The sequence below is a fragment of the Vulpes vulpes genome, chromosome 12 (assembly GCF_048418805.1).
Source record: "Vulpes vulpes isolate BD-2025 chromosome 12, VulVul3, whole genome shotgun sequence".
Lineage (NCBI taxonomy): Eukaryota > Metazoa > Chordata > Mammalia > Carnivora > Canidae > Vulpes > Vulpes vulpes.
The window spans coordinates 157,314,311-157,340,531 of NC_132791.1; the positions used below are offsets into that span (position 1 = coordinate 157,314,311).

General features: G+C 37.4%; 1 protein-coding gene across 2 annotated transcripts in view; it reads right to left on the reverse strand.

Moving 5' to 3' along the window:
* SCP2 (sterol carrier protein 2) overlaps window positions 1-26,221 on the reverse strand; it is a 96,602-nt gene that overhangs the window by 52,119 nt on the left and 18,262 nt on the right. For both annotated transcript variants that reach the window (XM_026007052.2, XM_026007053.2), the window contains exons 6-10: window positions 19,727-19,853; window positions 15,494-15,557; window positions 10,074-10,160; window positions 8,149-8,299; window positions 6,113-6,260 (exon numbers count right to left, since the gene is read on the reverse strand). In XM_026007052.2, the coding sequence (XP_025862837.1) occupies window positions 6,113-6,260; window positions 8,149-8,299; window positions 10,074-10,160; window positions 15,494-15,557; window positions 19,727-19,853 (577 nt within the window). The remainder of the gene's footprint in view (window positions 1-6,112; window positions 6,261-8,148; window positions 8,300-10,073; window positions 10,161-15,493; window positions 15,558-19,726; window positions 19,854-26,221) is intronic.

Sequence of the window (26,221 nt, forward strand, 5' to 3'; positions counted from 1 at the left end):
TTTAACAGGATCATTAAAGATTCATTATAGAGAACAGAGTGTAAGGAGACAAGGCAGAAGCAGACCAGTTATGAGACTACTACAATAACGTACAGGAGAAATAATGGTGGTCTGGACTACGCTGTTAGTGATTTAAAAAAATCGATAGGATATAGTTATATTCTGCATATACTTAGACGGCAGAGTCCATAGCCAACAGGACTTGGGAACAGATTCAATGGGAGCTGTGAGAGAAAGAAAGGAACTGGAGCTACCTGGAGAATGGGGAAGACTGAGGAAGGAAGAAGTCTGGGTCACATCAGAAGTTCGGTTTGGACTTAGGTTTGGGATGCTAATGAGACATCCAAAAAATCTCTGAAAATTGGGCAGTTAAACATATGAGCCTAGAGATCAGGGAAGTGGTTTAAGCTAGGGATATAATTTTAAAAATCATCATCATATATCAAAGTGTATACATATTTAAAACCTTGAAATTGGGTTCCAGTTCTACCAAGTAATATAGATTCACTATAGCCTGTGTCTCCTACTGTTTACAACTAAAAACACTGGGTAAATACAAAAAACAACTAGCTGAAGACTCTGAAAAGTAAACAAAAACAGAATAATAACAGAAGGAGTTAAAACTTGGAGAACCCCCTTGGTGAGTTCCAAGTTTTCTCATTTTAGGCTCTCACAACAACTTTGGTCCAAGGGTGAGCACAGTCCTGGAGCAGACTGGCAGCAGGACAGCACTACCTCTAACAAAAACCCCATCTTTCTAACCAGAGGGACCAGGAAAAGAAATCCATACCAGGTCAAAGAGTAAGAGAGAATGCTCACAGTGGAAAGAGCCAGAGAAGAGGATCCCTTATTTCTATGTATGGACTTAAAAGTCTCAGACTCAGGGTGGCTCAGTGGTTTGGTGCCGCCTTTGGCCCAGGGCCTGATCCTGGGGACCCAGAATCGAGTCCCGCGTCAGGCTCCCTGCATGGAGCCTGCTTCTCCCTCTGCCTGTGTCTCTGCCTCTGTGTGTGTGTGTGTCTCTCATGAATAAATAAATAAAATCTTAAAAAAAAAAAAAGAAAGTCTTCGGACTCATTCTTGAGCTACGCATACATAGGAGAGATCCAAAGCAGCACAGCAAATGCTTGGACAACTGAATAAAGACTTTAACCAGGACTCACAGAAGTCAAGACAGAAGGTATCTGAACACAAGCGGGTTGACTGCTTGCTAAAACAAAAACAACACTCTCTAAAGGATCTATATACAATGTAACAATCACCTGTCCCAGATACAATCCAAAATTAATACAGAAAAGAACTAGGAGGGCAGCCTCCGTGGCGTAGTGGTTTAGGGCCGCCTGCAGCCCAGGGCGTGATCCTGGAGACCCAGGATCGAGTCCCATATCAGGCTCTCTGCTTCTCCCTCTGCCTGTGTCTCTGCCTCTGTGTCTCTATGAATAAATAAATAAATAAATAAATAAATAAATAAATAGGAACTAGGAAAAGGAAAGTTGACCAATTCTCATGGGAAAAGATAATCAACAGATAGAAAGCCCAAGAAGTCCCAGATCATAGAATTACCAAAGACAAAAATAGACTAAGAGGTAAAGAAAACACACTAAAAATGAATAAAAAGATATGAGTCCTCAGCAAAGAAATAGAACCTATGAAATGAACCAAATGAAACTCTTAGAATTGAAAACGCAATATTTAAAATAAAAAACTCAGGATGTCTGGGTGGTTCAATCAGTAAAGCAGCTGCCTTCAGCTCAGGCCATAATGCCAGGGTCCTGGTATCGAGCCCTTCATCCGGTTCCCTACTCAGAGGGGAGCCTACTTCTCCCTTCCCTCTGCCTACCACTCCCCTGGCTTGTGTGCTCTCTCTCTCTCTCCCTCTCTCTCTCTCTCAAATAAATAAATAAATAAATAAAATATTTAAAAGAAATAAATAAAATACAAAACTCACTCACTAAAGATGGGTTCAAGAGCAAAAAGGGGATGAAGTAGGAGTCCGTATATTTAAAGATATATATCATTATAAAGGTATAAATGATCAAATCTGAACAGAGAAAAACAGGATTTTAAAATGAACAGAACCCCAAGGACCCGTGGGACAATATTAAAAGGTCTAATAAATGCATCATTGAAATCCTAGAAGGAAAAGAGAGAAAAAAATGGAGCAGAAAAAAATACTTACAGAAATAATGGTTAGACACTACCCAAATTTGGCAAAAGACATTTTACAGACTCAAGAAGCTCAGAAAATCTCAAGCAGAGTAAATTAAAAGAAAAGCAAGCCTAGATACAACACATTTGACTGCTTAAATGTACTTCTCATTGGAAACAATGTAGGCCAGAGAATAAAACAATACGCTTTAAGTGCTATAAAAAAAAAAAAAAAAAAAGACCTGCCAACTCAGAATATTCTATATCCAACAAAAATCTCCTTTAGGAATTTATGCTAAGTAAAGACATTCTCAATGAAAGATAACTAAGAGAATTCATCTCCAGACAATCTGCTTTATAAAAAAAAATGCTAAAAAAAAAGCTAAAATAAATTATTTTGGCTGAAAGAAATCATAACGAAGAAAAACCTGTATCTTTAAGAAGGGAGAAAGAGGGACGCCTGTGTGGCTCAGCAGTTGAGCATCTGCCTTTGACTCAGGCGTGATCATGGAGTCCTGGGATCAAGTTCCACATCAGGCTCCCTGTACGGATCCTGCTTCTCCCTCTGCCTATGTCTCTGACTCTCTCTCTCTCTCTGTCTCTCATAAATAAATAAATAAAATATTTTATTAAAAAAAAAGAAAGAAAGAAGAAAGAACAGAAATGATAAATATCTGGGTAAAAATAAAGAAATTTTGTCCTCTAAGATCTTTAAAATATGTGCAATTGTTGAAACAAAAATTACAACATTGTGGGATTTTGAATGTACATAGAGTGCTTGCTTCGGTAGCACATATACTGAACGTACATAGATGTAATACATATGACAATTATAACAGAAGAGTTGGTGTGAGGCAGAAAGGAGTTGGTAAATGTATATATATGCTTTCAAGATTTCTACATTTTATGTGAGGTAGTACAATATTAACTCTACAGAGACTGTGAGGGTTAGGTATGCATACTATTACACCTATACCAGCAGTTCTCAACTCTGAAATATTTTGCTCCTCCAGAGGACATCTGGCAATGTCTGGAGGCATTTTTAATGGTCACAACTGTGGGGAAGTACTATTGGCATTTAGTGGGTAGAAGCTGGGAATGCTGCTAAACATCCTACAATACACAAACCCCATGACTAAAAATAATCTCATTCATCAACAGTGTTGAGGTTAAAAAACCCTGTATCAGCTAAGACAAAACAAAATAAAAAACAAAAACACTAAAGAGATACAGCCAAAAAGCAAATTTACAAAATAAAAGTCATACTAAAAAATTCAAATAATCCAAAAAAGCAGGAGAGGGAGAACAGAAGATCAAAAACCAGAGAGAGGGATCCCTGGGTGGCGCAGTGGTTTGGCGCTTGCCTTTGGCCCAGGGTGCGATCCTGGAGACCCGGGATCGAATCCCACGTCAGGCTCCCAGTGCATGGAGCCTGCTTCTCCCTCTGCCTGTGTCTCTGCCTTTCTCTCTGTCTCTCTGTGACTATCATAAATAAATAAAAATTTTAAAAAAATTTTAAAAAAATAAAATAAATAAAAACAAAAACCAGAGAGAACAATGAATAACAGATAATGGTCAACCTAAGTCTTATTGTATCAATAATTACATTGAACATTAATGATCTAAATCACACTCTCAAACAAATATAATGCAAATCACATATGCACTTTGAAATTTTCTAACACATATTTTGTTTAATATATATTTTAACCCAATATATCCAAACTATTTTCACTTCGACAAGTAAGGAATAAAAAAATTAATAATAAAATACATTCTATTTTTCATAGTAAGTCTTCAAAATCCAATGTGTACTTCATACATCACATCTCAATTTGGACTAGTCACATTTCAAGGACTCAATAATCACATACAGTTAGTGGCTACTATATCAGATAGCATAGGCTTAAACATCCAGTTAAAAGGCAGAAATTGACAAATGATAAAAAATACACTATTGCCTACAAATCTATCTACCTTATGCAGATAGATTAATACCATAAATATGTTAAGAGCAAATAAACAGAAAAAAAATGTATCATGCAAACAGTAAGCACAGGAAGACTGGAGTGGCTTTTTTTTTTTTTTTTTTTTGAGAGCGAGAGAGAGAGGATGGGGAGAGAGGGAGTGAGGGAGAAGCAGAGAGAAAATCTTGAGGCTCCACACACAATGAGGAGCCTGAGGAAGGGCTTGATCTCACAACCCCAAGATCATGACCTGAGCAGAAATCAAGAGTCAGATGCTCAACCAACTAAGTCACCCAGGTGCTCCTGGAGTGGATATTTTAGCCAGATAAAACAGACTTCTAAACAAAGAATATAACCAGACATAAAGAATGATATTTCATAATGAAAAAATGGAAGACATACAATGATAAATGTGCTTTATAATAGAATCTCAAAATAAATGAAGCAAAAATTGACAGAACTAAAGGGGAAAGAGACAATCCCACAATTAATATAAGAGATTTTAATACCCCTCTCTCAGCAACTGATAGAGCAAAACAAATAAATCACTAGAGACATAGATCTGAAAATCCTATCAATCATCTCAATTTAATTGACATGTTTAGAACATACGCCAGTAACTGCAGAATCCGCATTATTTTCTAAGTGCATATGATGGATAAATTCACCAGTAATATATACCATATGTTGAGCCATAAGATAAAATTCAAGAAATCTTAAAGGATCAAAATCAAAGTGTATTCTCTGACTACAGCAGAATTAAATTAGAGAGCAATAACAGTAAGATTTTAAGATATCCAGGAAAATTCCAAATACCTGGATATTAAACAGCATACTTACAAATAATTTACAGGTCAAAGACAAAATTATAAGAAACATGAAAAATATTTTGAACTGAATAATGATGAAATATATCAAATTTTGTGAAAGGTAGCTAAAATACCACTTAGAGAAAAATGTACAGCTTTAAATACTTATATTAGAAAAGGATAAAGATCTAAAACAAAAGACCTAAGGTTCTCTTATAAAAAACTTAAAAAAAGAAAACCAAAGTAAAACCAAGGTAGGTTGAAGAAAGGAAAATATAAAGAGCAGGAATCAATGAGATGAAAAAAACGTACAATAAAGAAAATTAACAAAACCAAGGCTGACTCTTTGTAAAGCTTAATAAAACTGACAAACCGCTAGCTAGACAGATCAAGAAAAAAAGGGAGAAAGAATATCAATCACCAATACAAGGAATAAAAAGGAAGTTATCTCCTTAGATCCTATAGACATTAAAAAAATAAGAGAATACTTTGCACAATCTCAGTCAATAAATTTGACAACTTAAATAAAATGGGTAAATTTCTTTAAAAATATAACTTATAAAAATTGATAGACACTGGAAGAAACAGAAAATCTGAATAGGCCCATATTTATTAACCAATTTTAACATCTCAGAAGTTTTCCCAAAAAGAAAACTGAAAATGACTTGATTACACTGGTAAATTCCATGAAGCAGTCAAGGAAGAACTAACACTAATCTTATACAAACTTTTTCAGAAAATACAGAATGAATGGTCACTGCTCAATTTGTCTTATGAGACCAGCATAACTTTAATGACACGTTGTCACAAATGGCAAGATCTCATTCTTTTTTATGGCTGAGCAATATTCCATTGTGTACATATACACAAATTAAACCCCCCCACACACACACAACACACACCCCACATCTTTATCTAGTCATCTATTGATGGATACTTAGGTGGCTTCCATATTGTGGCTGTAGCAAATAACACTGCTACAAACATAAGGGGTGCAAACATCTTTTCAAATTAGTGATTTTGCTTACTTTGGGTAAATACCTACTAGTGATATTATGGATCGTATGATATCTCTATTTTTTTAATTTCTTGAGGTAAAGGCAATTAGTGAATTCCTTTTTTAGTGGCAAAATGAAATTTCCTCAGTGAAATTTGCTAAGTTAATCTGCATCTCACCAAAGATATTACCTTCTGGACAGAGTCCCAGTGCTTCATAAGTAAGGAGTTCATTGACAGAAAAGCAATCATGAAGTTCTATAACATCAATATCACTTGGTTTCAGGCCAGATTTCTCATAGCACTTTTTGGCAGCTTCTTTACTCATATCATAGCCAACCTAAAACCAAAACCACATATAAATACATTAAGTGCATCAATACTGGGACTTTTATATAAGATTTATAAGAGAGTAAATGCATAATCTTTGTTGCTGAAAATGGAGTGCACATATTGAAAACTTGGTTGATTGTATATTACATAGAAGTCCAAATAAAAGAATATTCAGGATGGAGAATGTACAAATTAAATTTTGTACTATAAAGAACAGAATTTTTTTTAAGATGTTATTTATTTATTTATTTATTTATTTATTTATTTATTTATTTGAGAGAGCAAGCATAAGTTGGGGGCAGGGCTCCCCCCCACTGAGCAGGGAGCCCAACACAGGCCCAATCCCAGGACCGAGACCATGACACGCAGTCGAAGGTGGAGACCCAACCAAACGATCTACCCAGGTGCCCTAAAGAATAGAATTTTTTAAAAATATTTTACTTATTTATTCATGAAAGACACAGAGAGAGAGGCAGAAATACAAGCAAAGGGAGAAGCAAGTTCCCTGCAGGGAGCCTGATGCGGGACTCGATCCCAGGACCCCAGGATCATGACCCAAGCCAAAGGCAGACACTCAACCACTGAGCCACCCAGACATCCCAAGAACAGAATTTTAAATAAGATATATAAAAAGGACTTATGGCAGCCCAGGTGGCTCAGCGGTTTAGTGCTGCCTTCAGCCCAGGGCGTGATCCTGGAGACCTGGGATCAAGTCCCATGCCAAGCTCCCTGCATGGAGCCTGCTTCTCCCTCTACCTGTGTCTCTGCCTCTCACTCTTTCTGTCTCTCATGAATAAATAAATAAAATCTTAAATAAATAAATAAATAAATAAATAAATAAATAAATAGGACTTATAATTCCTCAGGCCATATCTTGAGCAGTTACAAAAACTCTATCAAACCACAATGTGTTATTGTGGTAAATAGGCTGGAAGATATTGACCAATAGATCATTATGACTCTGATATACTAAAAAATATGAGGAATTTCTACATGAAAATAAACAATCTTCTTTTAAAAAAGTCATATAGGATTCCATTTTTCCAAATCCTTGCTTTTAACACCTCTTTGGTCTCAGATAATAACAAGAAAACTCAATTTTTCTCCTAGGAATAAAATTGTGGGGTAAATGTACTATAATCAGAAAACCTGAGAAGTTCTACCTCAGCCACATCCCAGCTTTGTGATCTTGGGCAAGTTATAGACCCATTTTCAAATTCAAAGCATTATTGTAATATCATTTTTATCATAAGCTCTAACTACCTTATGATTGGTATATATGTATGTATGTATGCACATTTGCATTTTTTAAATATATGTGTGTATCTTCAAATATTCAACTAACTTAGCTCTGCATTCTCATTTTCTTAACCTCCTCCATATTTACTCAATCTTTAATCAGGATTTTTAAAGCTCTAAGGGTCAAGAAAATTCCCTGACGATATCCTTGTTTTTCCCTTAACTCTGTAAGAAAGGAGTTTTGGGCATACCTAGCCAACTCAAAAATAAAAAAAAACAAAAAAGCTAAACCCCACCAAAATAGCATGTCTAGTTAGTTAAAAATGCATGCGTGACAAGGATGGGTTATAATATTGAATTTTCTGGACTTCTAGAGCTAGTAACAATATGTCATCTTGACATTTTTAAACAGAAATCCCTCAGGCAGCCCGGGTGGCTTAGTGGTTTAGTGCTGCCTTCAGCCCAGGGTGTGATCCTGGAGACCCGGGATCGAGTCCCACACTGGGCTCCCTGCATGGAGCCTGCTTCTCCCTCTGCCTGTGTCTCTGCCTCTGTGTGTGTGTGTGAGTGTTTCTCTCATGAATAAATAAATAAAATCTTTAAAAAAATAAACAGAAATCCCTCAATTGATAAATAAAATTGAATCTCAGACATACCATTTTAATAACGCTTTTCTCTTCAAATGAACTTGGCAAGTCAGTTACCATCTCTTGTGCCAAAATTTCCACAGCTTTGGATTGCAGGTTGTACTTCTGTACAAATTGTTCACTAGCCAAAACCGCTGCTGCAGCACCATCTGAAGTGGGGCTAAGAGGAAGTAAAAATAATTATTTAGACCTAGTCCTTGTTCTTTCTATGCAGAAGGAAGAGCTGAATATGCTCGCTAGTCATTGCACTGTCTTCTTTGTGAAACCTACAGTTAAAGATTACACATGCTTCCCAACTGAGGCCTGAACCTCCATCAAGAACTGAAATGGAGGCAGCTAGGGTGGCTCAGCAGTTTAGCGCCACCTTCAGCCCAGGGTGTGATTTTGGAGACCCAGGATCGAGTCCCACATCGGGCTCCCTGAATAGTGGCTGCTTCTCCCTCTGCCTGTGTCTCTGCCTCTCCTTCTCTCTCTGTGTATTCTCATGAATAAATAAATAAAATCTTAAAAAAAAAACTGAAATGGTACCAGTCACTGTTTGGGCTCAAAGAGTCTCTCCCAGGAAGTTCTTACTCCAAAGAATCCTGGATTTGCCTCTGCAGATGCACCAGGCATCTTCTGGTGACTCCTGAGGAGTCCATAAGGTTAGTTCTATTCCATTACAATAAAAATTCTACGATAGGCCTAACTAGCTCCAACTTTGCTATCTCCCAAATAACCAGCCTTGGAATCCTTTTGAAAACTGGGAAAAAGTAGAATATGAGATACCAGAAAGTCCAAACCAGAAAGTGGTTTAGTTAAGACTCTTGAGATTTCCCCAAAACAGATATTTTCCTGATAGCAAGCTCTGAAGGAAAGTGACAAACACCAAAAGCCTTCTCTGAGTTCAGCTGGTCTTTATCAACGGGCAGACCGGGTAGCCCGGGTGGCTCAGCGGTTTAGCGCTGCCTTTGGCCCAGGGTGTGATCCTGGAGGCCCGGGATCAAGTCCCACATCGGACTCCCTGTATAGAGGCTGCTGCTCCCTCTGCCTATGTCTCTGCCTCTCTCTTGGTGTCTCTCATGAATAAATAAATAAAATCTTTTTTTAAAAAATAAATGGGCAGATCTTCATATTGTCAGATAAAAGCTGACCCTGTTTGTTCACCGGCATCCTAGTCCATATCTTCCAGGTGATAACTGGGCACAGGCAGGAGCTCTGCAGTACTAATTCAATCTTCTGGAGGACAGATACTGTCAAGCACTTTTCAAGATGCAACTATTTATCATTATTAGAGGGGTTTTTTCTTGTTTTTCTTGGTTTTTGTTTTTCTTGTTTCACATTTACTCTTAGTTACTAGCAGTGAGTAACATTTCCTAAGGTAAACGCATACAGCAGAGAAAACAAAATGCTCAAGGGAGAAACTCTGGACTCCACTGGCCTTCTAAACCATATTTAAATGAATAAAACACAATTTTTAAGAAGTTGGTAGAACTCATGAAAGAAGGAAATAAAATGCATAATTTTCCAAGAGAAAACATGGTCTATCTCCAGATACTAATAGGAAGTAAAGGTCCTCATTCTAGAGTGAGGACTACATTAGCAGGAGTGCTATAAAAGCAGATACAGATACAGATTTACCCAGACACACAAAGCCTAAGGTTACCTAAGATGGGAGGAGGGAGCAGTTACTTTTCTCTATTAAATATTAAAATGTGGGGGTGTCCGGGTGGCTCAGTCAGTTGAGCATCCAACTCTTGGTTTCAGCTCAGGTCATGATCTCATGAGTCGTGGGAACTAGCCCCATGTCTGACTCCGCACTCAGCAGGCAGCCTGCTTGAAGATTTTCTCCTCTGCTCCTCCCCACCCTCCAGTCTCTCTCTCTCTCAAATAAATAAATAAATATATTTTTAAAAAATGAATACTGAATAAATATTAAAATGTGGTTTTCTTACCAGCATTGTAAGATGGTCAAAAAATCAAAAACGTTTCGAGATGTCATCACTTCATCTAAACTGAATTCCTTTTGGAACTGGGAATTCCTAAACACAAAATAAGTAGTTATAGAATATGAGGTAGCAATTACAATTTCTTTGAAAATGTTCGAATCCAGAAGTCAGAGAATAATAAGTAAATATTCTTTTTACAACCAAAAGACAGGCTTTTATGAGCAGTTTCAACCTTTAATATAAGTTGTTTTAAGTTTTAAAAAATCTGAACTCCAAAATACCATATGCTGTATAATAAAAAAAATTTGTCTAATTTTTGTCCTGGGTTCCTAGCAAGGAGCTTCTAAAACCCTTGCAATTTCCTGAGTTACAGGAGTGTCTTTGTTATGCTAATAGGGTAGTGACTCACAGTGGGCCCCTTGTTAACTGAGGGGGGAGTAGGTTGGACACAGGGGGCTGGTCACCAGAAACATCAACCATGTGAATACAGGGTTAGGACTTCTCAGCCTCTTTGACCCCTAAGGAGAAGGGAGGGGCTGGAGATTGAGTTCACTCATGTGGCCAATGATTTAATCAAGTTTAATAAAGCCCCAATAAAAAACTCTGGACACTGAAACATGCTGGAGCTTCCTGGTTGGTGAGTACCTTCATATACCAGGAGGGTGATGTGTCCTGATTCCATGGGGAGAGGGTACAGAAACTCTGCTTTAGGAACATTCTCAGACTTTACCCTATGTGCCTTTTCATTTGGTTGTTCCTGAGTTGTATCCTTTATAATAATACTATAATGACAAGTATAACACTTTCCTGAGTTCTGTGAGTAACTCTAGTGAACTGCCGAACCTAAGGGGTCATGTAAACCCCTGAATTTATTGTCAGTTGGTCAGAAGTGCAGGTGACCTGGGGACCCTACTTGTGGCTGATGTCTTAAGTGAGGGCAGTCTTGTGGAGGACTAATTCAGGGGTCTGCATGAACTCGGGTGCTTAGTGACAAAACTGAATTAGAGTACATCCAGTAGGTGTCAGATCAGTTGGAGGTTAAAATAGAATACCATTTTCTTTCCCCTGCGGAATTATTAAATACTAGTTCCTTAAAAGCAAAACAAGGGCACCTGGGTGACTCAGTTGGTTAAGCATCTGACTCTTGGTTTTGGCTCAGTTCATGATCTCAGGGTTATGCGATTAGAATCCCATATCAGGCTCCACACTCAGCATAGCATCTGCCTGAGATTCTCTCCTTCTCCCTCTGCCCCTCCCTCCATGCTCACACATGCTCTCTCTCTCTCTCTCTCTCATTCAAATACATGAATAAATAAATTATTTTTTAATGTTATACAAGGTGCCATGGGAGCACAGAGGCTGGGCATCAGACCCAGATACCAAAGGGAGCTTCCTTTCTGGAAGCAAATAAAAGAAAGCAGGAGATAGAGAATTCCTGGCAAAAAGATCAGTACACACAAACCCTCTTTAGTTTAAAGTAGTTCATTGAAGCTAGGGCACAAAGTCTGGGAGGAAATGTGGATGCAAGTTGAAGAAGACAGAGTAAGAGAAATAAACAAAAATCAGATCATGAAAGGCCAGTATATGGATTTACATTTTATACTGAAAACAATGAGGAACTACTAAAGGATATGTGACAATCAGACTTAAATTTAAATAAGAAGGCTATGAAATGGAAAAGGGATGGTAAAGGACATCACCAAAAGCAACTAAACTATGAAATTAGGGCAATAATTAAGGCAAGAAATGATAAGGGTCTAAAGTAGGAAACTAAGAAGTGAAAGATGGAGAGAAGGGATGAATTCAAGAGAGTAAGGAGGCAGAATAACTAGGCTTCAGTTCATCCTCAACTCATCTGCAACTCATATGGGACACTGAGGAAGAAGGCAAAGTTAAGAGTGACTTCTAGTCAGGGTGCCTGAGTGGCTCAGTAACCCGCATCCAACTCTTGAACTTAGCTCAAATCTTGGTCTCTGGGTCATGAGTTCAAGCCCCACACTGGGTTCCACACCCCACACTGGGCTCCACAGCCCACGATGGGCTACACACTGGGTGTGGAGTCTGCATTAAAAAAAAAATGAATGACTTTTAGTTTTCTATAATTAGGTATATATTGATATATACTGATGTCATTCATGGAGAATACTGAAGGAAAAACAGGGTTGAGGGGAATGATACATTCCATATGGACATGTTGACTCTGAGACACTTGTGGAGCATCTAAGTACACACAACTAGGAGAAAGTTATAACTTTCATACATAAAATTATGTAACAGGTCTGAGGGCTCACGTAGCATGAGCTATCCCCTAATTCTATCACTACTTATCACAGAATCTCATGGCCTTTAAGTATTTTTTTTAAGATTTTATTTATTTATTCATGAGAGACACAGAGAGAGAGGTAGAGACACAGGTTAGAGGGAGAAGCAGGCTCCATGCAGGGAGCCCAACACAAGACTCAATCCCACGTCTCCAGGATCACACCCTGAGCCAAAGGCAGCGCTAAACCGCTGAGCCAACCCGGGTGTCCCACCCTTAAGTATTCTTATAATTTGTGAGAAAACATTTGAAAATAGTTTTGTAATTCAACCTTCTGAGAAATAGGTAACAGGGTGGGACGCCCATAAAGATGGTCTAAAGACTATTCATCCAAACCCTACAATCAGTGACAGTGAAGTTTTATTGAATATATACTATGTTCCAATAACCTGCCAGATAGTGAAGATTATTCACTTCAGGACAAGACAGGATGTCTGCTCAAGAACCACCATCATCAAGAAGAAAGACTTAAAAATAACTAAGTATGGTAGTGCGATGTGTTATAATAGAGGTTATACAGACAGTGCAACTGAGCTCATGAGAAGAGAAACAATTAAGCCCAGGAAGCTTTAAAAAGGGTATTAAGAGGGGAACCTCTGGGTAGTGCAGTCAGTTGAGCATCCAATTATTGGTTTCAGCTCAGGTCATGATCTCAGGGTCATGGATCAAGCCCCGTGTTGAGCTCAGCAAGGAGTCTGCTCAAGTTTCTCTCTCCCTCTGCTTTTGCCCTTTCCTGCACTTGCTTTCTCTCTTTCTCTCTCTCTCTCTCTAATACGTAAATAAATCTTAAAAGAAAAAAAAAGATGTTAAGAGAAGTAATGACATTTGGGCTGGGGATTGATGAGTAAGTAGATATCTACCAAACAAAAGAAAAGCAAAAGAATAACTAAAAACACAAAAGTGAGTACTGTGTACTATACTCGGGAAAAAACAATCTGGTGAGGCTAGAGATTAGGAACAGCCAGAAAGCGGTAGGAAATAAGACTGGCAAAATAGAGCGGGCCAAATTATAGCCATATTATTATGTCATATGAAGCAATTCATATTTTATCATATAAACAATGAAAAATCACTAAAGCTTTTGCAATACCCTTATATCTTTCATAAAATACCCTTTGATCCAGGGCATGGGATTAGATACTATTTGTTAATTAGGTATGCCCTGAACTCAAACATCAATTTATTTATTTAAAAAAAATTTTTTTAACTATTCCATTTATCTATTCATGAGACACACAGAGAGAGAGAGGCAGAGACACAGGCAGAGGGAGAAGCAGGCTCCACACAGAAAGCCTGATATGGGACTCGATCCTGGGACTCCAGGATCACGCCCCAAGCCGAAGGCAGATGCTCTACTGCTGAGCCACCCAGGCATCCCTCAAACATCAATTTAAAATTAGGGTAATCAGAGGCACCTGGATGGCTCAGTGGTTGAGCATCTGCCTTTGGCTCAGGTTGTGATCCTGGGTTCTAGGATTGAGTCCCACGTCAGGCTCCCCACAGGGAGCCTGCCTCTCCCTTCGCCTATGCCTGACTTTCTCTATGTGTCTCTCATGAATAGATAAAATCTTTTAATAAAAAAATCAATTAATTAATTAATTAATTAATTAATTAATTAAAATTAGGAGAATCAGCAGTAGTATGTAGTATTAGAAATATGTGGTAATGATCCTTTGGGGTATAAAATATTTCTTGTCATGGCTTTATGTTAGTAAATATGACAAAATCTGTTTAATAGTTCAGAAACAATTTATTGAGCACCTATCATGCTCCAAGCTCTATGCTAAGCATTAAGAACAGGAAGGGGGCAGCCCTGGTGGCTCCACGGTTTAGCGCAACCTTCAGGCCAGGGCATGATCCTGGAGACCTGGGATTGAGTCCCACGTCAGGCTCCCTGCATGGAGCTTGCCTCCCCTCCCTCTGCCTGTGTCTCTGCCTCTCTCTCTATGTCTCTCATGAATAAATAAATAAGATCTTTAAAACAAAACAAAAAGAACAGGAAGAGATGACTCTGGCCCTCAAGGAGTTTATAATCTAGTAGGAAGAAATATAAACATTATTTTACCACTACTTAGAATGATCCTGTGCAAGTTGCTTTATTTCTGTAAGCCTTGTTTTCCTTATCTATAAAATGAGAATAAAGATATCTACCTTATAGGGTCCTTGAGAGGATTAAATCAAAATGCATATAAAAATGCCTAGCACAGTGACACAGAGTTGGCATTTAATAAAGCTAGCTATTACTCTTTCATTGCCTAGTGGTAGGTATTGTTTTCGTAGAAATTATAGTTATGTGGCACTTATTCGATTGCCAGTGAACCAATTTTATCAGCAACCATTAAGAACATGCTATGAACCAGGCATTGCACTAAGTTCTAGGGATTCAAGGATGAATGATCTGTAATACACAGGATTTAATTTTACTTAAGATCATTTAGGATATAAATAATCATATTATTCTACCAGAATAAAAGTTAATGACACTAACATGACTAAAACACATTACTAAAGCAATACAAATAATTTAATAGAAAGTAATTTATATGGCTACTGATAGGCTATTTACAAACATTTTAAGGAAAGTTTTAAGGAATGGTTTAAAATGGTTATTTTCAACTAGAATTATCACAATAAACTTCATTTACTGCAGTTGTAATGTATGACCAGTTACATCTTTAACACCAACCATTCACATTCTTTCTTAAACTTAAATGGCATTCTAAATATAAATAGACCCGAAACTAAAACTATAGTCAAAAGTTTACTTGGGCACAAGCCTTTTATATGAAAAACAATAAAACATTCTAGTTAATATTTTTGAGGTTTTGAATTTACTCTTCTGTTTTAAAAAAAAAAAAAAGATTTTACTTATTTATCATAAGAGACACAGAGAGAGAGAGAGGCAGAGACACAGGCAGAGGGAGAAGCAGGGAGCCTGAAGTGGGACTCGATCACGGAACGCCAGGACCGCACCCTGAGCCAAAGGCAGACGCTCAACCACTGAGCCACCCAGGCATTCCTTGAATTTACTTGTCAAGTATAAAGTTGTGCATTACACAGCAGGATAACCCAAATTTTCACTATTTCATATTTCCAAAATACTTACGGGTTATTAACTGAATGTTTATGATTTTTCCATCCAATTTTTGCAAACTGTTTAACTGTTGTTCCTGTAGAGAAAACAAACATCTATTAGTGAGATCATGCCTTCCTGTTGCTTATTAACAAATGTTGCAATGGACTGAGTGTCCCATTAAATATTTCCACATTTTCCCTTGTATAAATTATGAGTACTGACAACTTCAACAGATTTCTCACATAAATATTTCTTTAATTAAACCTGAATATAATTAATGAATTGAATCTATTAATAAGCATATGAAATGAAAACAGTTCAAACTGGTCAAGTCTACCTAGTATAACTAGAGTCCAATTTCAAAAACCAGAAAATATAGCCTGGGATTCACAGTGGATATAAAGCAGGAAAGCACTGTCAGAAATTTTTCAAGGAGTCTGCCAAAGCATCTCAATGCCCCTAGACTAAGTGAATTTTATAAATCGTACCCTCCAGGACCTGATCATTCTCCTTCCTCATGATAAGGCAAAAGGGTCTTCAGAAAAGCTACAGCCTAACAAAAAATACGTTATGTTTTTAAATATCTTAACAAAAAGCTTAAAGATTAGTGTCAGAAAAACAAAAGTATACATTAAGAAAGTAAAATATGCAAGGGTTTTTTTACTACTTAAAAAAAAAAAAGATTTTATTTGTTTATTTGAGATAGAGTGAGACCCAGAAAGATCACAAAGGGAGAGGGAGAAGGAGAAGCAGACTTGCCACTGAGCAGAGAGCCCAATGCAGGGCTCAATACTAGGACCCTGGGATCATGAACTGAGCCAAAGGCAGATGCTTAACTGGCTGAGCCATCCAGGGGCCCCCACTACTTTTTATTTTTTTAAGATTTTTCTTTTATTCATTTGAGAGAGAGAGCACGAGCAAAGGGGAGAGTCAGAGGGAGAGGGCAAAGTAGATTCCCTGCTGAGCAGGGTGCCTGACCCCGGGCTTGATTCCAGGACCCCAGGATCATGACCTGAGCTGAAGGCAGACACTTAACCGAGTCCCCCAGGCACTCCCCCCCCCCTTTTTTTAAATGCTTTTAAAAAGACAAAGCAGCACAAGATAGGTTCTGAATCCTGCTTTAGAGCCAGAAAGACTAAGGAAGAAAAAAAAGTCCACTGATAGGAGCTGATAATGTTATGTTAATGCATGGCACAGGAAAATGAAGAGTCCCCATTTCTGCTTCATCTCTATCTTCTCTGTCAGGAGGATGATCTTCAGAGCAGAAATGATATACATATAATTGAGCAAATCTTGAAGAAAGTAGAGTCCATGCCAGTGATCTTTTACCAATAAGAGTGATGATCAGGAGGCAGCCAACATGGATTCAGTAAGAACAAGCCATAGCAGATTAATATCTTTTTTTCATTGGTTTGACGGGCAGATCAGATGAAAACATAGTATCTGTATATCAGCAAGGCAATGAAATGTTTTAGGACATCTTTTGGGACAAGGTAAGGAAATACTATTGGTGGGCTTTGGTTTTTCTTTGCGGGGAGCATTTTGACATTACTAAAAAACAAGGGTTCTTTTGTCAAATGAGTTTAGATAATACTGGGTTAAACAAAGTTAAACAGATTTCTTTATAGCAAGACATTCAGAGCCTTTACTATTATTATGTGTATTTTTACTGTCTAAAAGGGGGTTAAAGGATGAAGCATCTCCCAACTTATCTGACTCATGTCATTAGAGAACCATACAAAGTTAATGTCCCACGGAACACATGCTGTGAAACCACCAGCACTGACTAATGAGTATTAACCTGGAGAAAAGTCTCTAGGCTAATCTCTAACCTCAGTCATGCTCTGGCTAGTATGTCTACCAAAAATTGGATTAGGAAATTAAATATATGCTCACCAAACCTGAACCCGGGAAGGACTGCTTTAAAATGCTGAATCCAAATAGATTTCAACAAGGCTTATTAACCTTATTAATGGGTTGATCAGAATGTAATTAATTAAATGATCAATTCTATTCCAGAAACCCCAAAACAACCTGGGAAAAGAAGAAGAAACTATGAAAAAGGCTCCGAGGTTCTGTTTGACTACAAGATCAATATGATTTAACTGTGTTACAACTACCAGCAAAGCTCACATGTGATCACAGTATCTGCAATGAGACCGGTGATGATGGCTCATGAAACAAGTCAGATGAGAAACGGTTAAGGAGAAGAGAAGTTAAGCACAAGGTCTGGCTGGCTTCGGATATCTGAAGAGCTATAAGGTAAAAGAGGCGCATCTCTTGTGAGCCTCAGAAGACAGAAACAAGACCATGGGTGGAAACTATAGAGACATCTGAGTTCAAAGTGGAAAAGAATACTGTAACAATTGGAATCATCCAAAAAATAGAGTGGACTCAGTTGGTGGCAAGTTCCTTGTCGCAAGAAGTACAAATGCTTTATTGTCATGTATTAGATTTACAAGTAATTCATTCATGGATTGATGAGGGAAGAGGGGCAAATGAACTCTATAAAAGCACTTGGCATACTGTCTGACATAAGAGATATTCAAGAAGTGTTGATGTCTTTTCTTCTTTTCGTTTTTTCTTACCCTAGGACCCAATTAATCTATAGAAGATAGCAACTCTTTAAAAAATATTCTGCCAGTGACTTACTATATATTTATTAAGCCTGGGTACTAATGAAAGGCTTGTTGACTACTGATCCTTAACTGCTAATTCAGATTTTTGGCTATTCAAAGGATATGTGTAATATAAAAACATTTCAGGGATGTCTGGGTGGCTCAGTTGAGTGTCTGCTTTTGGCTCAGGGAGTGAACCCGGGATCCTGGGATCGAGTTCTGCATCGGTCTCCCTGCAGGAAGCCTATTTCTCCCTCTGCCTATGTCTCTGCCTCTCTCTGTGTGCTCTCACAAATAAATAAATAAAATCTTTTAAAAAAATTTTCAACCTCCTTGAGTCAAACTTTGAAGCCATAAAAATCTGCTGATTCTACAGCAGAACGTAAGCTACTACATTCTTATGCAGTCATGTCTAGTACACATTCACAAACAGCAATTTCAAATGACAATTTAAAAGCCCGTCAGAGGGACGCCTGGGTGGCTCAGTGGTTGAGCATTGTTTGCCTTCCGTCAGGGCATGATCCTGGAGTCGGGGATGGAGTCCCACATCAGGTTCCCTGCAGGGAGCCTGCTTCTCCCTCTGCCTGTGTCTCTGTCTCTCTCTCTCTGTGTCTCTCATGAATAAATAAATTAAATCTTTTAAAAAAATAAATAAAAGCCCATAAGATTCTATAATTTATTAATCTACTGGATGAAAAACAACGTTTCAACTAAAATATTGTACATTTATACCTCAAAGTTTGGGCTAGAAAATTGTCCAACTATTCTGAATAATATAAAACTTGAGAAAAGATATAAGCTTAAAAACACACCAGACACAGGACTTCCAGGTAGCTGAGGACAACGAAGGCTACCTAAATCTGTCTCTCTCCATATCCTCCAAAAACAATATAGAATGACAAGAAGATTTTTAACTCTTTGAGGAACTCCCACACAGTTTTCCAGAGTGGCTGTACCAGTTCACCTTCCCACCAACAGTGCAAGAGGGTTCCCCTTTCTCCACATCCTCTACATTTGTTGTTTCCTGTCTTGCTAATTTTTGCCATTCTCACTGGTGTGAGGTGGTATCTCATTGTGGTTTTGATTTGTATTTCCCTGATGGCAAGTGATGCGGAGCATTTTCTCATGTGCTTGTTGGCCATGTCTATGTCTTCTTTGGTGAAATTTCTATTCATGTCTTTTGCCATTTCATGATTGGATTGTTTGTTTCTTTGTTGTTGAGTTTAATAAGTTCTTTACAGATCTTGGATGCTAGCCCTTTCTCTGATATGTTATTTGCAAATATCTTCTCCCATTCTGTAGGTTGTCTTTTAGTTGTTTTCTGTTTCTTTTGCTGTGCAGAAGCTTTTTATCTTAATTAAGTCCCAATAATTCATTTTTGCTTTTGTTTAAGGGGACAAGATTTATGTTATCTTTCCTACTTCAATTTTTTGGCATGGAACATTCTAGATACTTCCCATATGATGTTCTATATATAAATATTTTTTTTACAACTAAATCCTATATGGACTATTTCTTCAATTTAATTAAAAAACCACTTTATATTTTATATATCCTAGCATTGTCCACAGATCCGAATAAATTCCTGTTGTTTCTCATCACATGCATACAACTAACAATAGGTCTAAAAATTTTTTTAACATACCATATTTTTCCATGTGCTCTTTTCCAGCACATGCAAACATCTGAGGAGCAACTGGTTTGGCAGACAATCCATATTTATTGATGAGGACCTCAACATGCTTATCAAGTGGATTGGTCTTCTGTGAAGACTAAGGGAGAGGAAAAAAAAATCAATAAGTACTTGACATGATAAGTGTCTCTTTCAACTGTTACAGTGTTACTAAGACATACACATACTCTAAGCACATAGTAAAAAATAAGCAATGTGAATAAAATTAGTCAGGAAATGTTTTACAGGAAAACAAGGAAAGGAAAAATAATCAAATGAGATATTAATTTTTTCACAAAATATCTATAAATAATCCAGTAAGCAGGGTGTCTGGGTAGCTCAGTCAGTTAAGTGCCCAACTCTTGGTTTTGGCTCAGGTCATGATCTCACAATATGGGATTGAGCCCCACATCGGGTTCTATCCTCAGCCTGGAGTCTGCTCTGGGTTCTCTCTCTCTCTCTCTCTCTCTCTTTCAATTAAATAAATAAAGTCTTTTAAAAATAATAAAATAAAAGAAAGAAAGAATTCAGTAGGTACTCATACTACTCAAGGTGCTGGGAATAAAATAGTTAGCAAAACAGATAAAGGCTCTGCTCCTCTGGCATTTACATCTGTGTCAGGGAGGGGGCAAAAGGTGATGAAGACAAAGATAAATTAGAATGTAAATAGGGGCACCTGGGTGGCTCAGTTGGTTAAGAGCCTGACTCTAGATTTCAGCTCAGGTCCTGATCTCAGGGCTGTGGGATCAAGGCCCACCTTAGCCTGCACTCAGTGCAGAGTCTCCTTGTCCCTCTCCTTCTATTCCTCCCCCACTCACTTGTTCTTTTGCTCTCAAATAAATACACAAAATCTTTTTTTAAAAATGCAAACAATAATGCTATAAAAAAGAATAAATCCAAGTAAGAGAATAAAGACTGAAAGTAGGGGACGCTTGGGTGGCTCAGTGGTTGAGCGTCTGCCTTTAGCTCAGGACATGATCCTTGTGTCCTGGGATCAAGTCCCACATCGGGCTCCTCGGAGTGAGCCTGCTTCTCCCTCTGCCTGTGTCTCTGCCTCTCTCTATATATATCTCTTATGCATAAATAAATAAAATCTTAAAAAAAAAAAAAAGACCTGAACTGTTAAGAATCAGATGCTCAACCAAATGAGCCACCCAGGTACCCTAAGAAAAAAATAGTTTTAAAGAAAGAAAATTATTGTTAGATATTATAAACAACTCAACAATCCAAAGGCTATATTAATATAAATGGGTCTTACAGAGTCTGAACACAGAAACCTTAAAAATAAGTACATATAATTATGTATTTGGATAGCCAGAGATGGAAATTTTTTCCTATCAAAAGAAACTTTTAAAAAAGAGAGAGAATATGTTTGTTGCTAAGTAAAAAGGAAATGCTAATTAAAACAGTGATATACAACTTCTACTTCTAGACATGATGGATTACAGAAAACAGATTTATCCTTCTACCTTAACCAACTAAAAACCAGGACAAAATATACAAAAATCAATTATTTTCAGTCAAGTAGAAAGAATAGTATAGTGACCTCTGAGAGAAGGAAAATAAATAAGATGAGCATTATGACTATCCTCAGATTACTACCTAGAAACAGTATGGAAGAGTAACACAGAGTCCAGTAGTCTTCCTAAGTTGAATAAACAGAGTTTAGAGAAGTCAAGCAATCTCGAATTCACAAAGAAAATAAAGTGAGAGAGAGGGTGAGCATATGCACATGCTCTGAACATCTAGAGTATTCTCCTTGAGTCTTCAGTGAGTCTGATCAATACATGAGTATGAGGAAACTACTTAGATAAGGGGGAAAAAATTACTGGATAGGAGCAGATAGAACAATTCCCAATGCTCACACAAGGCCAGAAATAGTTTTTATTCTCAAACCACTATAGAAAGATCTCCTAACATATGGGTTATCAATAATCCTAAGGTTATTGCCTGGAAGTCCAGGCCAGTTTGGCCCACAAATAAAGGCTGTTCTGATTCTACCTAACAGAGCTTAAAAGCAAATCTCAAAAGGATCAAACCATTTCTAAAAGAAACTGCCCCAGAACAAATCCCCAAATAGTTAAAGGAATATAAAAATTCAACACCCAACAAAGTAAAATGTACAGTGTCTAGCATCCAATCATAAATTATAAAATATGTAATAAAATAGAAAAATAAAACCTGTAAAGAGTAGATTAATTGATCAATAGAAATAGACTTAGAAATGACACATTAAGACAGCATGTAAATATACTCTAATTGTTCAAGAAGGCAGAAGCAGAAGCATGACAATGAAAAATATGGAAGATATAAAAAAAAGACCCACATGAAACTTTTAGAGATAAAAAAGTACAGAATACGAAATTAAAAGTACACTGAATGGAATTAACAGCAGACATGGCAATATAGCTAATTAGTGAACTTAGGTACATAACACAATAAAACATAAAAAGAAGAACTCTAGAAAAAAAATTAACAAAGCATCAGTGAGTCACAGAACAACAATCAAGCTTAGTAAATGTGTCATTGGAGTTCCAGAAAAAGAGAAGATGGAGAGAAGGAGAAGTCAGAAGAAAAATATTTTAAGACATAATGGCTAGAGACATCTGGGTGGCTAAGTTAGTTAAGCATCTGACTCTTGATTTTAGCTCAGGTCATGATCTCAGGGTCATGAAACTGAGTACTGCATCGTCTCCATGCTCAGCACTCAGTCAGCTTGTCCCTCTCCCACTGCTCCTCCCCCCGCTCACGCTCACTATCTCTCTCTCAAGTAAATTAAAAAAAAAAAAATCAAAGACATAATGGCTGAAATTTTTCCAAATCTGTTGAAGACTATAACCCACATATCCAAGAACCTCAACTAACACCAAGAACAAAAAACAGGGATCCCTGGGTGGCGCAGCGGTTTGGCGCCTGCCTTTGGCCCAGGGCGCGATCCTGGAGACCCCAGATCGAATCCCACGTCAGGCTCCCGGTGCATGGAGCCTGCTTCTCCCTCTGCCTGTGTCTCTGCCTCTCTCTCTCTCTCTGTGACTATCATAAATAAATAAAAATAAAAAATAAAAAGAACAAAAAACATGATAAAAGTTCAACAAAGGGGGCATGGGGGTGGCTCAGTCAGTTAAGCATCTGTCTTTAGTTCAGAGTCCTAGGATTTAGCCTCCATCCAGCTCACTGCTCAGTGGGAAGCCTGCTTCTCCCTCTCCAGTCTCCTGGTCCCCCTACTTGTGTTCTCTGGCTCTCTCTCAAATAAATAAAATCTTTAAAAAAATTTCATCAAAGTACATTATAATAAAATTGGTTAAAATCAGTGATAAAAAAAATCTCAAAAGCAACCAGAGAAAAAGATATATTAAGAATATAGGAATAATTCGGGGTGCCTGGGTGGCTCAGTTGGTTAAGTAAGGGACTCCTGACTTCAGCTCAGGTCTTGATCTCAGGGTCGTGAGTTCAAGCCCCACACTAGGCTCCACACTGGGCATGGAGCCTACTTTAAAAAAAAAAAAAAAAAAGAATATAGGAACAACAACAGAAAAAGAAGGATAGCAGACTTTACATCACAAAAAATGAAAGCCAAAGACAGTGAACCAATATCCTTAAAGCACTAAAATTTTTTATTTTTTATTTATTTATTTTTTTTATTTATTCAGAGGCAGATTGAGAGAGAGAGAGGCAGGCAGAGAGGCAGAGACACAAGCAGAGGGAGAAGCAGGCTCCATGCAGGGAGCCCGATGTGGGACTCGATCTTGGGTCTCCAGGATAACACCCCAGGCTGCAGGCAGCGCTAAACCGCTGCGCCACCGGGGCTGCCCAAAGCACTAAAAATTTTTTAAAAAGTAATGCTAAATTAGAATTCTGTACCCACCGAATATATCTTTCAAAATATAAGATAAATAAACATTTATTAAAACATACAAAAGCTAAGAGAATTCATCACCAGCAAACCAGCACTATACAAAATGTTAAAGAAAATTCTTCAAGCAAACAGAAAATGACCCTAGAAGGAAATATGAATCAATATAAAGGAATAAAGAGCACTGAAAATGATAACTATGTAGATAATTCAAGTTACCTTTAAAACTACTTTAAAATTATCTTTAAAAAATAAATCGACTAAGGTAAATTCAATAACTGTTGTAAAGTTTATTATATATATGTGTGTGTGTGTGTGTGTGTGTGTGTATATATATATATATAGAGAGAGAGAGAGAGAGATGTAAAATGTGCTTCTAGGAAGAAGCAAACAAAAAATACTTTATAAGGTTCTTATAATACTATAGTGTACAGTCACAATACTACTCAAAGGTGGTCTGTGAATAAGTTAAAGGTATATATGGTGCTCCAAAAATACATTAAAAAAAATCATTCACTACAATCAGCTGGGCTTTATTCTTGGGTTACAAGAGTGGTTTAATATCCACAAATCAATCATCGTGACACATCACATCAGTAAGAGAAAGGATAAGAACCATATGATCATTTCAATAGATGCAGAAAAAAAATTGACAAAGTACAACATCCATTCATGACAAAAGCCTTCAACAAAGTAGGTTTAAAGGGAACATACCTTAACATAATAAAGGCCTTCTATGAAAAACCCACAGCTAACATCATCCTCAATGGGGAAAAACTGAGAGCTTTTCCCCTAAAGTCAGGAACAAGACACTGACGTGCACACTTCTACTCAACATAGTACTGGAAGTGCTAGCCACAGCAATCAGACAACAAAAAGAAATAAAAGGAATTGATATCAGTAAAACTTTCACTATTTGCAGATGACATGACACTATATATCAAAAGCTTGAAAGACTCCACCAAAAAACTGCTAGAACTGATAAACAAATTCAGTAAAGTCACAGGATACAAAATCAACATCAAGAAATCTGTTGCATTTCTTTACACCAATAATGAAGGAGCAGAAAGAGAAACTGAGAAAACAATCCCATTTACAATTGCACCAAAAATAATAATATACTTAGGAATAAACCTATCCAAAGAGGTGAAAAACCTGTACTCTGAAAACTGTAAAACACTGATGAAAGAAATTTAAGATGACACAAAGAAATGGACAGACGTGGGGTGTCTGGGTGGCTCAATCAGTTAAGTGTCTGGGATCCTGAGATCAAGCCCTGCATTGGGCTCTGTGCTCAGCATGGAGTCAGCTTGTCCCTCTCCCTCCTCTCCTCCTCTCATTCTCTCTCTCTTTAAACTAAATAAATAAAATCTTAAGAAAAGAAAAGATATGGAAATACATTCCATGCTCATGAATTGAAAGAACAAATATTGTTAAAATGTCTATTCTACTTAAAGCAATCCACACATTGAATGCAATTCCTGTCAAAATACCACCAGTGTTTTTCACAGACTTAGAACAAACAATTTAAAATTTTGTATGGGACCCCAAAAGACCCTGAATACCTAAAGCAATCTTGAAAAAGAAAAGCAAAGCTGAAGACATCACAATTATGGACTTCAAGTTACATTACAAAGCAGTAGTCATCAAAATAGTGTGACACTGGCACAAAAACATAGATCAATAGATCAGAATAGAAAATCCAGAAATAAACCCATAATTATATGTCCAATTATTTATTTTTCTTAAAGATTTTATTTATTTATTCATGAGAGACACAGATAGAGGGGGTGGGGGCAAAGACCTAGCCAGAGGGAGAAGCAGGCTCCATACAAGGAGCCTGATGTGGGACTCAATCCCAGATCCCGGGATCACGCCCTGAGCCAAAGGCAGACACTCAACCACTGAGCAACCCAGGCATCCCTATATGGCCAATTAATCTCTGACAAAGCAGGAAAGAATTTCCAATGGGAAAAAGACAGTGTGTTGGGAAAACTGGACAGCAACATGCAAAAGATGAAACTATACCACTTTCTTACACTATACACAAAAATAAATTCAAAGTGGATTAAGGACCTAAATATGTGATCTGAAACCATAAAAATCCTAGGAAAAAACACAAGCAATAATTTTACCAACATCAGCCATAATAACTTTTTTTTCTAGAAAGTCCCCTGAGACAAGGGAAACAAAAGTACAGCAAAAGAAACAATCAACAAAACTAAAAGGAACCTATGGAATGGGAAAAAAAATTGCAAATATCATATCTGATAAAGGGTCAATATCCAAAATATAAAAAGAACTTATAAAACTTAACACTCCAAAAAACAAATAATCCAATTAAAAATGGGCAAAAGATATATACAGACATTTCTCCAAGGAAGACAGACAGATGGCCAACAGACAGATGAAAAAGATGCTTATCATCATTTATCATCAGGGAAATGCAAATCAAAAGTACAATAAGATATCACCTCACATCTGTCAGAATGGCTAAAATCAAAAACACAAGAAACAGATATTTGCAAAGATGTGGAGAAAAAGCAACCCTCTTGCACTGTTGGTAGGGATGCAAACCAGTGCAGCCACTGTGGAAAACAGTATGGAAGTTCCTT